The sequence below is a fragment of the Malania oleifera genome, chromosome 7 (assembly GCF_029873635.1).
Source record: "Malania oleifera isolate guangnan ecotype guangnan chromosome 7, ASM2987363v1, whole genome shotgun sequence".
NCBI lineage: Eukaryota > Viridiplantae > Streptophyta > Magnoliopsida > Santalales > Ximeniaceae > Malania > Malania oleifera.
In genome coordinates, this window is record NC_080423.1 from 28,760,034 (window position 1) to 28,779,319 (window position 19,286).

General features: G+C 36.6%; 1 protein-coding gene across 1 annotated transcript; it reads right to left on the reverse strand.

Annotated features, from left to right (window-relative positions):
• Positions 1-273: 273 nt before the first annotated feature.
• LOC131159367 (U-box domain-containing protein 21-like) lies at positions 274-1,874 on the reverse strand. Its single transcript, XM_058114234.1, has one exon. It carries the CDS (start codon positions 1,811-1,813, stop codon positions 476-478), a length of 1,338 nt encoding a protein of 445 aa, XP_057970217.1. The 5' UTR covers positions 1,814-1,874; the 3' UTR covers positions 274-475.
• Between the last annotated feature and the right edge of the window lie 17,412 nt (positions 1,875-19,286).

Consider the following 19,286-nt stretch of genomic DNA (forward strand, 5'->3'; position numbering starts at 1 on the left):
TTTAAATTCCCCATTATGGCGTTTAGCATGCCATATTCTTATTTATTATAATGTAATTCAAAATTAACTATAAAAAATATTTACTCATACAATGAATTATAAAGTTTTGACCATGAATATTTACTAATTAATAGAACATAAATGAATGAACAAAAGCTGACAAATGTATGTATCCTTTCATTTATTATTAGGATTTATTGGACCTTCAATTATGGGAATGCAAGATCAACAAATTTCCTTTTTGAATATTATCAATATAGAGAAAAAGCACAATGAAAAATAAATTATGTTTTCTTATTTTCTTTTTCTTTTTTTTCTTTTTTTGGTACAAAATCCCTAATCCACTGGGCCTGACTAAATTTTTGCTTTATATGTGCAAATGAATGGTACAAATACATGAAGTGTGTCATTTGTACATCTGATCTATCTCCAACCTAATTATTAAGAATAATTTCTCATACTGAATCAACTCAATTTAATACGATCTTTTGAGATACTTGAATCCCATTGATGAATCCACACAGCCCAATTTTCCCCCATGAAGATTCAACATTTTCAATAACCCAGTTACCCTTTCCTTTGTTCTTCCGACGCACCCGACCTGCAACACAACCAAAAGCTTCTGAAAAGCCCCAACTTGAAGCGCCTCAATGAAAACCCCTCCATCTTCCCTCGTCTCATTCTTGCAGAGCTTCCACAGGATCGATACCGAAAACTCCGTCGCCAGGCCCGACACTCGCAAAATCTTTTTCACCAAAACTGGCACGGTTAGGGGATGATCATAGGCCTTCTCCATCCCCTCTCTTGTGCTGCAAACTATGTCCAAAACGCCCAAACCCTGCTCACATGCTCCCTTTTCTGCATCAAACATCATTTCCAGGATCACCGAAACCAAACCCATTTCGACAAATCTTGATGTGATCCTCTCCCCTGCCGCAGCCGACGAAATCATGCAGAAAATAGCCTTCAGAGAGGCTTTAGTAGCAGTATGGGAAATGGGCTCCTCAATTACCTTATACAATGCTTCAACAGCCCCTTCAATCTCGAGCAATGCCTCCCCGTGCTTTTCCTCCGAAGAAAGAAGCCCTTCTAAGACCAAAACTGTGTTTCGCCTCACCGAAAGATCTCCATCCTTCAAAAGCCTTACCATGCATCGTAAAGATGCTGCAGAACCAAGCCTGCCTTGACCCTCAACCCCAAGCGGGAACATCCATGGTAGCACCGATATTATCTCTACCAACAATTCGCCGTGTTTTGCCCCCGATTCGATACTCGACGTCAATTCGAAAGAGCCCGCGAGGGCAGTTCCGGTCCCGTTGTCACTGATGCACCTTCGGTTGCGCTCGCTCTCCTTCCCCCACGCCTTGATCTTCCTCACCTGCTCATGCGCTGCCTCCCAGTCCCCGCGTAGGGTGGCAGCCGCCATCTTTGAACAAGTCTCCGAAACATCGTAGGGCGAAACCGGGATCCGAGGAGTAGGGATTCTCTCCACTCCACGAGAGCTGTTCTCCACGCACCAATCCTGAATCATCTTCCTTATGGAGTGGTTCGGGATTTGATCAAACCCGGTCAGGACCCGATTAGTAACCGGGCAGGTCCGGTTACCAGCTTCGATCCACTTCTCGATGCTCTCTCGATCATATGTGATTCCGGTGGACAGCGTGACCGGATCCTTCATCAAGTCCAGCGAGATGGGGCACTGAAAATGGGCGGGGATCGCGAGCTCTGGATTCGAGTCGCCATTATTGGAGAGCTTGAGCTTGTTCTTCCCGGCATGGCGATTTGCTCTTCGTTTTTTCCAGGCTGAGATCATTTTTTAATCAAAAGAAGGGATAGATGGAGATTTTAATTCTGATTTTGCTGGTTGTATGGATGATGAGGATAGTGAGGAGAGCTGTGCTAGTATATATACGCGCGTGGTTTGCGTGGGAAAAGTTTGAACGCGGGTCAAACGTGTTCAAAAGCGAAGACGGGAAAGGGGTTTTGTGTTGGAGGGGTTTGAAAATTTGAATATTGACCGTTCAAAATTTGAAAACGCTGTGGTTCAACTGGAAGAGAAGGTTACCTAATATAAAAATGAAGTACTCGGCGGATTTTAATTTGACCCGCCGACCCTATCTGCCAGCATCGACTTGTTGGCTTTCTATTTTTTCGCGTTCAAATTTTCCTGTGCTCCAAACATGGAAATGTTTTTAGATTCTGACCAGTTCAATACTTTCTATAATTAATGTACAATATTTATGTACACATTTATGTTAATACAATACTAAGATTTACAGATCCTCACATCGCAAACCCACATGGTAGCAAAAACTCAGATGAATAGAAAAAAAATATTCTGTGTCACATCTAATAAAATCTCTCAAAATAGTACGGTAAGGCATAACTTTTCTCCTGATGAGAAAGGTTTTGAAAGTACAGTATAGTTCCAAAAGAGCGATGAATTGGGTTTTTAAAATTTTATTATGCGAAAGCTTGATTTATTTTAAATCTTTTTAACAATCTCAATCACCACACGATAACTAATCAGCAAACGGTTATACCAATAAACAATTCTAATCATATATGTAATTTAAAAACACAATCTGAGTTTTACTTTCAACAAATTGAAATATCCACTCTGAATTTAAATAATGAACAAGTATTTATTTAAAACGAGATTCAACAATATAACTCAAGCAAACAACTTTCTTGTACTTGAACAATCAAACAACCAAAATAACTTTACCTCAACCAATCAAATTTAATTCAGAGTTTTAGCAATCGTATGATTTTCAATCGGAAAATTTAATCACAAAAAGCATTCAAAAAATGATTTAATTATTCAAAGTAATCCCAACCCAATCTCAGCATTCAACCAATTTTCCCAATCAATTTAAAACATACACAGCAGTTAATACGCAAGTATTAAGTGCATAAAATTAAAGAGAGTTAGAGAAAGAATTGTTGGGAGAGATATCAATAAACAACCACAGCGGAATAATTTTTCTCCCCTATATGTAAGCAAATATAGTGTATCTCTATTTTTATACGTGCTGGAAATAATAAGAGAAATAATCAATCACACCAAACCACAAGAACACAAGCAATTTTTTTACGTGGAAAACTTCCCCAGTGTGAGGAGAAAAAATCACGGGACCTAATCCAGTTAAAATCTCCACTATCATATCAATCAAATAATAGGTACACAAAGTCCCCTCTAATTGTAATTAGAGGATACAAATATCTCTCATTAAGATATCAACAATCTTGGCAAATACAAAGAGAATTAGAGATAATATACCAAATTCATGGTTACTGTTCATAGGAAAAAACCCCAACTCCTGAACTCCAAATCCAATCTCCACCATTCAGATTGTAGTTCCTTGAGTCGTGAACCTTTCCTCCAAATTTCAGCTCAATCGGACCATAGGCGAACTAGGATCGGAGTCTTGATGAAATTTGGGTAACATGAGAAAAATTACGTTTTTCTCTCTTTCTTTTAAGAAATGACGGCTCCTCTCTTCTCCCCTCTCTTTTTATAACTTCCTTTAGGTTTTTTACACTAAAAGGGCTGGGCTTTGGGCTTTTAATAAAGCCCACTTGGGCTTTCCTACACATGGAAGGAAATAACCCAACAAATCTCTCCCTTTCCGACTATGTGGAGGGAATCGCCATCTCGACGATCAAACAACAAACTTCAAACTTCTCCCTTGATAGTGTCTTTGTCAACATATCAGAACCATTATCATCAGTGTGAACCTTCTCAAGTTCTAATAACTTATCGTTCAACGCATCTCTAATCCAATGGTATCGTACATCAATGTGCTTCGATCTTGCATGGAAACTGGAATTCTTAGCAAGATGAATAGCACTCTGACTATCACAAAACAACACATACCTCTGCTACTCGAAACCAAGTTCTCTCAAGAGCTTCTTTGCCCATAACAACTCTTTAGTCGCTTCCGTTGTTGCAATGAACTCTGCCTTTGTCGTAGAAAGAGCAATGCACTTCTGAAGTCTCGATTGTCAAACTATAGCCCCACCTGCAAAAGTTATCAAATAGCCCCAAGTAGACTTACGGGTGTCCACATCCCTAGCCATATCTGCATCTGTGCAACCAACTAACAATGCTTGTCCGTTTCCCAAACCAAGTCTCAAACTGGAAGTGCCTCGAAGATACCTCATGATCCACTTCACTGCATTCCAGTGCTCTTTTCCTGGATTTGACAACAATCGACTAACTACACCAACTGCATAGGCTATATCTGGTATTGTGCAAACCATTGCATACATCAAACTTCCTACTACTGAGGCGTAAGGAACTCTTTCCATGTCTTCCTTTTCCTTATCTGTAGAAGGACATTCCTTTGTACTTAGTCTAAAGTGCGTAGCAAGAGGAGAGCCAACCACTTTAGCTTTGTCCACATTGAGCCTCTGAAGCACTTTTCTCAATGTACTCCTCTTGTGACAAATATAATTTCTTGGCACTCCTATCACGACTGATTCTTATGCCAAGAATTTTATTTTCTAGCCCCAAATCCTTCATAACAAATGACTTACTCAATTGCTTCTTCAACTGGTCAATCCTTGAAGCATTCCTGCCAACAATTAGCATGTCATCCACATAAAGCAGTAAGAAAATAAAATCATCATCAGAGAATTTTTGAACAAATACACAGTGATCTGAAGTTGTCTTCTTGTAGCCTTGCTCCTCCATAACAGACTCAAACTTCTTATACCACTGTCTCAGTACTTGTTTCAAACCATATAGGCTTTTCTTAAGCTTGCACACATAATCCTCTTTCCCTTTCACTCTGAAACCCTCTGCCTGCTCCATATAAATCTCTTCCTCCAAATCACCATGAAGGAAGACAGTTTTCACATCCATCTGCTCAACTTCCAAGTCAAGACTAACTACTAAACCGAGTATTGTACGGATCAATGACTTTACAATTGGAGAGAAGATGTCATCAAAATCAATACCTTTTCTCTGACCGAACCATTTGACAACCAATCTAGCTTTGTATCGTGGTTGTGAAGAGAACTCATTTGACTTCTTCTTGTAAATCCACTTGTTCTCCAAAGCTATTTTTCCTTTAGGCAGCTTCACTAACTCAAAGGTGTGGTTATCATACAATGACTGCATCTCATCTTGCATGACCTCAACCCACTTTGTCTTGTGTTCATCTTCCATGGCTTTTGCAAAACACTGGGGCTTTCCCCCGTCAGTCAATAACACATATTGTTCTACTGAATACCGAGTGGAAGGATGTCGGTCTCTAGCTGACCTCCTGGATGGAATCTCTGGTGGAATCTCTAGCACTGTCAATTGCTCATCAGTCTCAACATCTCCCTGAACCTGTAAAGGACATTCATATCACCTCTACCCTGGTGGTCATCTTGAACATCATTCTCAACTTGAGATGAAAAATTCTTCAAAGGAACTGGATCCACATCAATCAAACTGTCACCCTATTGAGACATAGATTTCTCTGCATTCTCAATATCCTGAATCGTCTGATCTTCTACAAACACGACATCTCTGCTTCTCACAATTTTCTTCTCAACTGGATCATAAAGCTTGTATCCAAACTCATCATGACCGTAGTCAAGGAATATACACTGTCACGTTTTCTCATCAAGTTTGGACCTTTCATCTTTTGGAATATGCATAAATGTTTTGCACCCAAAAACACGCAAATGATTATAAAAAAAATCCTTACCTGTCCAAACTCGGTCTAACACATAAAACTATAAAGGAACAAAGGGTGTAAGATTCAACACATGAACAACAGTGCTCAATGCCTCCCCCCAAAAGGATTTTGGAAACCGGGCTTGTGAAAGAAAACATCTCACTCTCTCAAGTGGTGTTCTGTTCATCCTTTATGCTATGCTATTCAATTAAGGAGTTTTCGGAGGAGTCTTTTGATGCCGAATACCCTACTGTCTACAATACTCATCAAATGGACCAGAATACTCTCCACCATTGTCAGTCCAAATGCACCTTAGTTTCTTTCCAGTCTGTCTCTCAACTAGGGCTTGAAATTTCTTGAACTCAGCCAACACTTTGTCTTTTGACTTCAAGATATATACCCACAACTTCCTTGAATGATCATCTTTGAAGGTCACAAAGTATCTAGAGCCACCAAGTGTTCACGTCTTCATAAGGCCACACACATCCGAATGTACTAAATCCAGTATCTATAACTTTCTCGAATGAGGGGAATTCTTGAAGGAAACTCTGTTCTGCTTCCCTGACAAACAATGAGTACACCTTTTCAAAAATGTACTTTTTAGTCCACATAGTAGACTTTTCTTCCCCAGTAAAGCTAATCCTTTCTCACTCATATGAGCCAGTCTCTAGTGCCACAACTCTGTTGTACCATTATCCTCCATCGCATTAACTATGTCGTTGGAGATCTTTTCTTGCAGAATGTACAATGCAGAGTGCTTCATGCCACGAGCCACAACCATAGCACCGCTAGTGAGCTTCCACTGACCATCACTGAAAGTGCTGCAGTACCCTTCGTCATCAAGTTTACATGCAGAAATCAAAATCAAATGAATGTCAAGAATATGCTTCACATCTCTAAGAACTAAACTCGTGCCATTATTTGTCTTCGGATACATATCCCCAATTCCAATGACTTTAACCAAGCCATCATTTCCCATCTTTACTGTTCCAAAGTCACCAGATCTATAGGATGTAAAGAGATCCTTCTGAGATGTAGCATGAATGGAGGCACCACTGTCAATCACCCAATTCGTCTCATGATATGCAACATGTATCATCTCATCATCATCAACAATGAGGAATTCTACAGAAATGGTAGTAGCAACTCTATCATCACCATCTTTGTCATCTCCATTCTTCATTCCCTTCCCTTTCTCATTTTTATTTTCTCTCTTCAATTTCCTGCAATATTTCTTGATGTGTCGCTTTTTCCCGCAATGATGACCCTCAACATTTGCAAACTTGTTGGACTTGCTACTGCTATTATCTCTGTTCTTCGAACCTCTGCTCTTACTTCTCCCCTTCTTTTTTGTAACCAAGATCTCTGACTGTTAAGAGGACCCCCTATGATTTTCTTCTCATCTCTTCATTTAGCAAACAGTTCTTGGACATATCCATTGTGATTACACCTTCTAGAATGGAGTTAGACAATGAAATTCTGAGCGACTCCCACGAGTCCGATAATGAACCAAACAACCATAACCCTTGTATCTCATCATCAAACTTAATACCCATTCCAGCCAACTGATTAATAATTCCTTGGAATGTATTCAAGTGATCAGATAAAGGAATCCCGTCTTGGTACCTCAAAGTCATCATTTGTTTAATCAGAAATAACTTATTAATTATTTCCAGTCTTTCTAACATATAACTGTTCAAGCTTATTCCATAGAGAATGTGCATTTGTTTCTTCACTAATATGGTTCAAAACATTATCATCTACCCATTGCCACACACCTGTCGATGTAACAAAGTCCATTCCACATCAAACTTTTTTTTTTCTGGTTTTTCAGCACTAAATACTGATAGGTAATAATCTTTGACATAAAGAAGATCCTCCATTTTTCCTTTCCATATGTGATAATTTAAACCAGTTAGATTAATCATTCTACTAGTATTTGCTTCCATAACTCAAACTGTCAACCTGACAATCTGTTAACTAGACTCTAATACCACTTTGTTGGGAGAGATATCAATAAATAACCACAGCGGAATAATTCTTCTCCCTATATGCAAGAAAATATGGTGTATCTCTACTTTGTATACGTGCTAGAAATAATAAGAGAAATAATCAATCACACCAAACCACAAGAACACAAGCAATTTTTTTACGTGGAAAACTTCCCTAGTGTGAGGAAGAAAAACCACGGGACCTAGTCCAGTTAAAATCTCCACTATCAATCAAATAATGGGTACACAAAGTATTCTCTAATCGTAATTAGAGGATACAAATATCTCTCATCAAGATATCAACAATCTTGGCAAATACAAAGAGAATTTGAGAGAATATACCAAATTCGCGGTTACTGTTCATGGGCAAAAACCTCAACTCTCGAGCTCCAAATCCGATCTCCACTGTTCAGATTGTAGCTCCTTGAGTCTTGAACCTTTCCTCTATATTTCAGCTTGATCGGACCACAAACAAAGTAGGATCGGAGTCTTGATGAAATCTAAGCAGCATGAGAAAAATCATGTTTTTCTCTCTTTCTTTTGAGAAATGACGGGTCCTCTTTTCTCCCCTCTCTTTTTATAACTTCCTTTAGGTTTTTTACACTAAATGGGCTGGGCTTTGGGTTTTTAATGAAGCCCACCTTGGCTTTCCTCTACATGGAAGGGAATAACCCAACAAGAATATGAACACACGAATTTTTTACAAGGTTCAGCGTCCCGCCTACATCCTTGCCTAAAGCAACTTGTTGTAAGGATTTTTCTTACTCTCTCCATTCAATAGGTGGATTTTCCTCTCTCCGTTGGAAGGTGGAGAGCCCTCTCTACTAAGAACAACCCTCTTGCTAGGCAACGACTCTATCCTCGAATCGTCAGTTTGCAAAAACAGCAATACAATTGTGTGTACAAACAGATTACTCTCACACTAGAGTAGATTTTGTACAAAGATAAAATCACTATATACTCTTAACAGCAATTTGCAATGAAACTCACAAAGAAATCAAGGGTTTTCTGATTTGTGGCATGAAAAATTCAGTAGTATGAATCAAACATCAATTTAGGGCTTGAGAAATGCACACAACAACTTTTCAAAGTATGAATCGAAATATATTGAATGTATTTTAGTGTGTATTCATGCCCTAATGTGCATATAATAAGCCTTATATAGGTTAGAAAAGAATCTTACTGTTTTTCCTAAGTTTGGAAACCATATCTGGTAAATTAGGAAAGAAATCAATGCAGTTCATAAGTTTAAAACACGAACTTCAGTCGCCTGAACCATGCGTTCATTCGCTTGAACCAATTAAAATATGTGCTTCAGAACTGATAGTAGCATTTGAGTCGCCTGAACTTGCGAGTTCAGTCACTTGACCTTGTTCAAGTTACTTGAATTTCATTTAGGTGCCTATACCAACACTGTTCTAGTTTCTTTACACTAGCAATGGCAATTCAGTCGATTGAGCATTTGCCTTAGGTGCCTAAACACTCTGTAACTTAATGTATTTCCATGTTTCTTATTCCAAAACTTGTTTGTATTACTTTGAAAAAAATTTGGACTTTATAAAAATATTTTCTAGGTTTTTAAATAGGTCTTTAAGTCCAATATTTATTCCTAAGAGCTTAATAAATAAATTTGAAGTTTAAGAGTACTTACATGAGACTCTAAGAACATTTAAATACAACTAAATCCTATGTCTTCATGTAGTGCCGCTTTAACTCCGTCCAAGCTTGATCAATAATTCAATGATCTTGTTTTCTTCATGACTTGTGAATTTTAGTCGAGCTTCAGTCAATCTTTAGTAAGTTTAACCGTTGTGTTTGAAGGAAGATAATACCTAAAATTTTACTTGAAAGTACAATTAGAATCCTTAGTTTGTTATCATCAAAACAAGATTAAGCCTTGTTAGGCCAACAATATCTCTCTTTTTATAATGACAAATAAAGAGCAAAATAAGGTAGCCTTGATGAGGCTTTTCCTCACAATAAGCATGAAACATAAAGTATAATCAATATATGCATATTTGTTCAAGCTTAACCGTGATTTGGTGTTTCTCCTTTTCAGAAAGATTGTCCTCAATAAGTTATTTATAAAATGTATTTTCCAAGAATAACATGAATAACCAACTCAGCTTGCAAGTATAATATCAACTTAGTTTCCTCTCCCCCTTAATATTATATTTCCAAATCAGCATTTACTTACTTATCGTTTTGCTTAATCTTCTTCGCCTTTTGACATCAGAAAAAAGGAATGCAAGAGAAATATTCAGCATGCAAGTCTCAATAAGACCATTAAGCAGCATGCAATTCACAATTAATAGGTCCAATAGTCAGCATGCAATTCTCAAACAATATATCCATCAACGTGTCCATCAACCAGCATGCAAATTATAATCAATAAGATCCTTTTCCAACATGCATTACACAATGTTTAGAATATTGTATTCAGGAGAACATAGCAGTAGTATTAAGCATTCTTAAAAAGAAAATAAGTAAGAGTTCAAAGAAAGATAAAAGATGAAGTATCAATATATTACAACCAGATGCAACACAAATTGTTCTCATCAAGTGATGTCAAATAAACATTTAATCCTCATCAATGTTGCGCCACCAGATGAAGTCTCTTCCTCCTCATCATTATCGTCGTCCTCATCGCCCTAACTCGCCTCCATGGGAACTTTTCCTTTTGAAGAGGAAGCACTGCCCATATTGTGCTCAATTCGTGCTAGCCTTTGACTAAACAAACTAAACGTGGAATGGAGTGCATTATATTTAGTGTCTAAATTGTCACAAAAGAACTCAACTGGGAGTGCATGTTCCGATGAAAATCCATGAACCACGAAGGAGCATCATTATCTAAAATAGCTAGAGCAGGTGGTGCATCATGATGTGGATCTTGGCCATGAGGCCGATCTTCTTATAAGCCTACATTTCCTTGTGGAGCTCTATTTGGCTTATGTACCCAATTAAGTGCTCGATCCAACATGTATCTCATGAGCTTCACGGTAGTGGATGAAAATTGATCATATGATGTGCATCTTATGAATAGGGTGGATGAGTTGGCAACACCGAGATGCTTAAAGATGAGGCTCAAGATTCCTCCATATGGAAGAATAACTCGCCTCGTTTCCTCATTGGAAATCATTCATTTGAGGATCAGGGTAGGAAGATCAAGGCGTTTGCCCTTGTATAAACACCACATAACAAAACAATCCAAGTAAGAAAGATGGTCCCGAGGCCCAACCCTAGGTAGAATGTTGTATGTGATTAGTAAATGAATTATCTTCATCTCAAAGGTCAATTGCCTCTATAAAGGTGGATGGTAAAAGTAGATTGGTTGCTTAATCATAATAAGGGGTAAAAACTCTTGGGGAGGGGGTAAAATCATGTTCCATCATCTATGATTGTCCCTAGTTAAGACATTCAAACTCACCCAATTGAATTCGGAGTCTAGTTGCTATGGTTTGAGGGGTGAGTGCGAATGATATGTCCATGACTTTGATAGAATATACGTTTTCTTCCCTTTCCAAGTTTGCATAAAACAACTAAAGTTTGGGTAAATTCCTCTAGGTTGATACGAAATGAATATATCCCATCCTGATACATTGAACATACAAAGAATATTCACAAAGTTCTTTTGCATAAAAGGGATATCCTATATCTTATCAAGAATCGGTTTAGTAAATCGGATACGTTCATTGTACATTCTCTTTGCCCCAGGAGATATAAGCCAGCAATGAATAACCTCAGAGTCATCTTTTCCTTAGAATTGGCTCCTGTTTGCCCTAGATTTCATCCTTAGCATGGTTTTTGAAGAAATGGTGTAGTTAAATCTAAAAAACCGAGAAGATGAAGCAAGATTTGAAACTTTGATGGAGCTTTTTGGACAAAATCTCAGTGGGATAGCTTCGAAGATTGGTAGAAGAAGATTCAGAAGAGAAAAAAATCGAGTTTAGGTGCTTGAAGATGGGTAAAGTTAGGGTTTTTCATGAACAACAGCATATGAGAAGTGGCATGTACCACTTGTACTCTTACGGTCTATTTTGCACCCGACATAATCCACATCAGAGTAACTAATCATTTCGAATGATGTATCTTTAGAATAACATAAACTTAAGTCAATAATACCTATCAAATACCTTAAGATTCTTTTTACAACAATTTGAAGTTATTATTTAGGTACTACTTGAAATCTAGCACACATAAAAACACTGAACATTACGTTTTGTATACTGGCTGTTTAGTAAAGCAAACTACCAATCATGTCTCGGTAGTATTTAACATCTACCGGTTTTCCTTACTCATCTTTATCAAGACTAATAGAAGTGCTCATCGGGGTTCTCAATGGCTCACCACCTTCTAAATCAATTTTTTTTAGTAGGTCTTTTAGTATTTAGATTGGTTGATAAATGTTCCATTTTTAACTTGTTTAATCTAAAGACCAAGGAAATAAGTCAATTCACCTATCATGCTCATTTCAAACTCATCTTGCATGCATGTAGCGAATTCTTTGCAAAGCCCTCATTTGTAGCACCGAATATGATATAATCAACATAGATTTGAATGATAAGCACATCATTGGTCTTGGTTTTGATAAACAAGGTAGCATCCATTTTTCCTCTCGTGAAACCATTATCTAACAGAAAGTTGCTCAATCTTTCATACAAAGCTCTAGGAGCTTATTTTAATCCGTATAGGGCTTTTGTTAATCTAAATACGTGATTTGAAAAATGAAAGTCTTCAAACCCATGGGGTTGTGCTACATACACTTCTTCATTTATATAACCATTTAGGAATGCACTTTTCCCATTCATTTAGTAGAGTTTGAAGTTTTTATGGGATGCGTAGGCTAGTAGCATACGGATTGCTTCCATTCTAGCTACAGGAGCAAAGGTTTCATCAAAGTTAATACCTTCTTTTTTATTATAACCTTGTGCTACTAATCTAGCCTTGTTACGGACAACAATTCCATTTTCATCCTTTTTATTCCTATAGACCCATTTAGTGCCAATTACAGAATGATCAACAGGTTTAGGAACTAACTTCCAAACTTTATTTCTCTCAAACTAATTTAATTTCTTTTACATGGCTACCACCCATGAGTCATCACTGATTGCATCATTAATGTTCTTAGGTTCCTCTTGAGATAGGAATGCATAATGATTACGCAGGTTCTTTAGTGAAGATCTAGTGGTCACCCCTCGTGATGGAACACCATTTATTTGATCCTTGGGGTGATTCTTTACAAATTTTCATTCCTTAGGCAATTCAGGTTATTCTAGAGAGTCATTACTAGATAGTTCATTGGACTTAACACTTTCATATTTGATTTCATGAATTGCTAGGTCTTCTAAACCCTTTCTTATGTCTAAATCATCATCATCAGTGGTTTTAGGTGAGAATGCATTTGCTTCATCAAATACTACGTGTATGGATTCTACAACAGATAGTGCTCTTTTGTTGTAGACTCTAAATGTTTTGCTATTTACCACATATCCTAAAAAAATTCTGTTAGCTTTGGTGTAATCCCAAGAGGGGAGGTGAATTGGTATTTAAAAATTTATTGCCTTAGGTCAATCCACTAACAACAGTATTACACAAGCCTAAGGTCAATCTAGTGCATATAAAATAAATTAATGTAAATATACAATGGAATTTAGACTGTAATAAACATTTAACCAAGCATGCACAATAAAGCAGTAAAGGAGACGACACTCAGAAATATTATCGAGGTTCGGCCAAATTGCCTACGTCCCCGCCTTGGCCAACAAGCACAAGAATTACCACTATAGGCTCACTTAACGGGTGGAGCGGCACCCAAACAACCAGGTCAAATTAACACAGGGTTGACCTCAACCTTAGCCAGGTCAATTAGTGGGGCTGACCTCAACCTACACACCTTAACAGGACGACGCACCTAACTTTCCTAACCGGGTCTAAGCCAATTCGGGACAATTTCAGGGCAAGTCTCCCTCTTCAGGCCCGTGCCTGGAAATACAACAGATGTTTATAAAATTTGTACACGAAAATATGCTTCTAGAAAAGTAGATGTGTGCACCAATACAGCTCAATCAATAATGCAAGCACGAATGATGTGTAGATATGCTTAGTGCTCTAATGTGTGCTAAACACTCAATCAAGTATGATAATCAATCAAGATCTAGAGTGTGTATCTAAGCAAGATTTGAAACACAATATTCGAATATCACAAAATCAAATCAGGGTTTCAAATATGCTAAGAAAGATAGATCAAACAAAATCAATACGATATTTCAATGTCTAAAGCACAATGGAGTTGTTTGAAAGATTAGCTTTTCACAAAAGGATTTTTGCACCCAAAATCTAGGTTTAGGTATCTTACAACAACAATGCAAGAACCACAACCCTCAAAGTATTCCCACATAAGATTTATCAAATGAAATCCGTGGAAGAACTTTAGGTTATACTCTCAAATAAAATCAATCAAACTTTATACCAAAAGAGAGTATTAGTTAGAGAGATTACGCACTATAGCCTTATAGAAATACTCAAAATGCTTAGAGAAATAAAGATTGAAGAGTATGTGAGTGTTTGTAAGAAGTTTTTGGCTAATATAGGCTTTTGAGAGTTGAGAGAGTTTTGCCCTAATTAAGTTTACTAATCCTGTCTAATAATGATAAATGAATGGGTATATATAGGCAAGGAGGTATTTTTGACCGTTGGGGACCTATTGGGCATTATTAAAAAAATTTTAAATCATTTTAAAATAATTAACCCTGTTTAAAATATGTTTAACTGCGGTAAAAATCAGGGCAAACCGAGAGGTCCGGTCGACCAGAAATGTTTCGGTCGACCAAGTCTCATATGGTTCGTCGACCAGGGGAATATTGAACTAAGGGTTCGGTCGACCAGAAGAGGGCGATTTCTTAATTTTTCGAGATTCGGTCAACCAGACCATTTTGGACCAGTTGGTTCGGTCGACCAGACTGCTGGGATTTCTCCCGAGGACCCTCTGGTTGACCAGGTAGTTGGAGTACAAAAAGGGCCGGTCGACCAGATGGTCAAATTTTTTACCCAGGGAGGTTTCGGTCGACTAGGGTTTTTTGAACTACCTAATTCGGTCAACCAGGTGGTCAATGTGTTGACCAGAGAGGGTTTCGGTCGACCGGGGATTTTTGAACTATTCTGGTTCGGTCGACCAGTGCCTTGGTCAACTGTTGACCCAGGCTTGGTTCGGTCGACCATGGCAGAATGAGCTGCCTGCTTCAGTCGACCGAAAATGCACCAAGTGTGCATTTTGGTCCCGTTTTGAAGCATACAAGCTCTATTCAAGTGCCTAACAAGTATATGTGAAAATGTGTGTCTCTTAGGCTCACTTGGGGTCCAATTTGGAAGACACTGAAAAAGTCCGGTGTCGGTCGACCGAACCCTAAGGTCTTTCTCTGGTCCATGTAGGTACCTAAAGTCCAACTAAGGTCGATTTGAGCATACCTACCTATCATGCATGATGCAAATTATTACAAGTCATATGAGTGTACAGTTCATAATAAAATAACATCCCAAAATGAAGAAACTAAATAATAAATACAAATGCAGTACAAGATTCTTCATTCATTGGCACGAACACCGCACGCCATCATGATAAGTCTTTTAGTCCTGAAGCGCACACAAAGTGAACCTGCATGCAGTTTTCAGTACAACCATTAGTACTAAGAGTATTTGTCATTATCAAAACAGGGCGTGACCAATCAAGTCAACAGATTCTTTCATCTGATTTAGCATCAAATTTTTCTAGATCCCCTTTATCATTTAAGACAAAACACTTACATCCAAATGCATGGAAGTATGAATATTTGGTCTTTTTCTTTTTCAAAGTTCATAGGGGGTTTTATCTAGACTAGATCTAATGGACTCTCTGTTCATTACGTAATAGGTGGTGTTCACTACTTTAACCCAAAAGTATTTAGTTAGGTTGTAATGATTCAAATATATACATACATATATATATATATATATATATATATATATATATATGATTAGTGTAATAATCACAAAAAAATAAAAAATAAATAAAAAATAAATAAAAAATTTAAATTAAATCAAGATTTAAAATTTAAAAAAAAATAAAAAATTATTATTATTGAATTAATTTATTAATTAAGTAATTAATTAATTTGATAATTAATATAATAATATAATTGTATATATATGCATAATAATGGAATGATAAGGATGCATTGCATCCTTATCAATTCTGAATCTGATGCAGCCCCCTTCTTCTCTCTCCATCTCTATTTCTCTATCTTTCCTTTCATTTTATTTATTTTATTTCCTTTCTTAATTCTTAAGTAATCCTTAAAATTATGAAAATACCCTTACTCTAATTTTGTATAAAGAGAGAGTTTATAGTTCATTTTTCATAGAAAACTTCAAAGAAGGAATTAAAGAAAAGTGAGAAAAAAGTTTTAGTGGTAGGCGGAGAATTTTTGTATACGTAAAATTCTTATTCCCCCACTCTTTCCAAGCTTATTTTTAGGAATTCATCTTTAATCGCGTTAGAGGAGCAAATCAATGTAAGTAAGCTTGATTATGTCAGCTTTTTATTAAAATGTTCCCAAATTTATTTTTTTTAAAAATATTTATCTTGGGATAGTTTACAACATTATTATATTCTGTTAATAAAAAATAAATATTTTTAGCACAAAAATCGTGTGTTATGAGCTTATTTTTATTTAATTACGTTGCATATTTATTGGAATAATTATATATGGTAAAATTTAATGATGTTGTTTAATTGCATATATAAGGGATATATTAGGTGATATCAAAGCAAAGGAGGACAATGATACGTAAGGCCCCAATCCTCAGGACTTTAACCCGAAGGCTTGTTGGATTAGGAGATGGCGATACGTAATGCCTCAATCTCAGCGAGTGTTTTGATATGTACGAGATGTTACCACTAAAAGATAAATATTTTATATAAGTAAACATGACCACAGTATTAAATATTATTTATTATGATACATAAAATTCATCTTAGCCACACACTGATATAATATCTCTTACTTATTGAGTTTCGTCTTACCCCCAATTATTTTCATACATTACAGATACCTTGAGGAGTATATCGAAAATAAAGTGCGGAAGCATGGTTGGGATTAGAATAAAATTGTTTAGTACTCTTGTATATAAAATATTTGAGGTTTATTTACTTTCACTGTAAACTATTTATAGAAAGTAACATCCTAAACCCCTACCAGGTTCGGGGCATGACATTTGGTATCAAAACTCAAGATATAAGTTTTGTAGACTTTAGAAATAATTTTTATCAGAGTATAGGTATGAATCATGATATGGGTAGGAATAGGAAGGTTATAATATTTTTTAAACCTGTTATAATGTTATGCGTTAACAATAGATTTTATTAAGAGTTATATTTAGTAAAATTTCAAGGATGAAATTTTTATGAAGGGAGAATGTAATGACCCCAATATATGATTAGTGTATTAATCCTAAAAAAACATGCAGAAAATGTGTTCAACATGGACGCGTGTCTTGTCGACGAGAATTTACCAAGAGACTGTTTTCAGGGCCTGAATTTCGTCGACAAGGACACCGTCTTCGTTAACGAACCGCTTTCATGGACTCATCGATGAGGCGACGTGGCTCGTCGATAAGGCCACGTGGCCAGCCACCTATAAACATGCAGAAAACAGGTTTTTAGCTAAATCTCTCTCTCTCTCTCTCTCTCTCTCTCTCTAGAAAAAAAGTTTCTTTCACTTCTCTCTAGATTTCTAGCTCCGATTCTCCCCGGTTCAACGATCAAAAGTTACTACGGTGATCTTGGGAAAATTTTCTACAACCTAGTTAGAGTGAAAATTCAATTTGAGCAGTTTGGGAACCATCCTAAAATTTGGGTAAGTAAGATTTTAGGTATTTTCAGTATTACCAGTATTATTTGGGGTCAGATTTTGTATTCTCTGAGAATATACTAGTATTTTGTTGAATAAATTTAGGGTGTCATATTTTTAGGAATATGGTGTTTTGGGCCCCTATAGTCATTGGTTGAGGACTCCAGTAAGTATCTGTTCGGGAGCCTAGGTAGATTATAATTTAAGAAATTATGAATAAGCAGTCTCAGGAAATATAGGCGTATTGATTTACTGGAGAATTTGTATATGTAAATACAAATTTTTGGGGTTGGTACACCGAGGGTGCGAGAGTTAGTGAAGGCCAACTTCCCAGTCAGATAAGTAAGGGAAATATGTTATGCTAGAAATTTTAAAAATATTATCAGTAATATATGTGTGTTTTTGGGATATGCTTTATGGGGGTATAAATTATCTTTATTATCAGAAAATACAGATTTCAGTACAGGGAGCTTTTATTTAGTTGTGTAGCAAGAGTTAATATCAGGATAGTTTAGAATTTATGTAGTATTTTAGAATACTATGATTTATAGTATTTTTGCATAGAAATATGTTGTACCAAATTTTACAGAATTATAAATTACACACACACACACACACACACACACACACACACACACACACATATATATATATATATATAGACAGATATTTTACAGACACTCATAGCATTTACAAAATTCCATGAATTCTAAAACCATAACACTCATACATTATAGATTATTCAGTCAGATATTACAGTTATTTTAGCCATATGTCAGCATTTTAGATCAAATTTATAGTGTTATGGTTATTTTGGAATCATGATAAAAACAACTAGATAATTATATATATTAGTATTATACAGTATCATATCCTTGATGAATTATTTCAAACAAATTCAGTCAACAGAGTACGGTACCGTTGCTATTTTCATATCAGAGTGCAACCACATATCTCAGATAGTGTGTGGATTCCGTCAACCGTGACTATGGAGAGATTGCAGTTTCCCCAGTAATCTGGATTGAGGAGGCTGGTTCGACGAGATAGATACCAGTATTGTGCCTTTGGAGAGATTGTAGTAAAGGCCGAACTGGGGATTGGTAGAGTATTCAGGTGATTTATCCTGCTAGGCCAACTAGAGTTAAGTCTAGTCTACGGGCCACAAAACCTTATGATGAGGGGCTAAATCATGTCATATAGATTTTCAGGGATAGTTCTCAACTATTCATATGTGTACAGATTTACTGAAGATCGGCGAATATATTATATTCTTATCAGTGGATAAAAAGAAACTCAGTTAATACAATTGTATTTTAGTCATATAGGTGTGAGTTGCACAGTATTTACATGATATATCAGTTCAGTTATTTTTTAGTAAATTATTTATGTAAACCTGGTTGTTACACACTAGTAATAGCATATTTCGTCTTATTGAGAGTTGTCTCATCCCAGTGATTTAATATTTTTTAAGTGATCCAACTAGGCGAGCAGTTCAAACTCGCAGGTAGAGAGGGCTACATTACTACCCTGACAGTTGGGTGAGTATTTTGGGTAGTTATTTTTTAGTAGTCCCTAGGTCTAGATGACGGCATTTTGAGAATGGTTATGTATGTATATTTTGGGAAGAATACTAACACTCTGGTATTGTATATTTTGTTATGGTTGTATGTACTTTGCTTCTCGCTGCTCAGGTAGTTTATTGTGTTTTGATTCCACGGTCCCCATCTGGTCCGTGA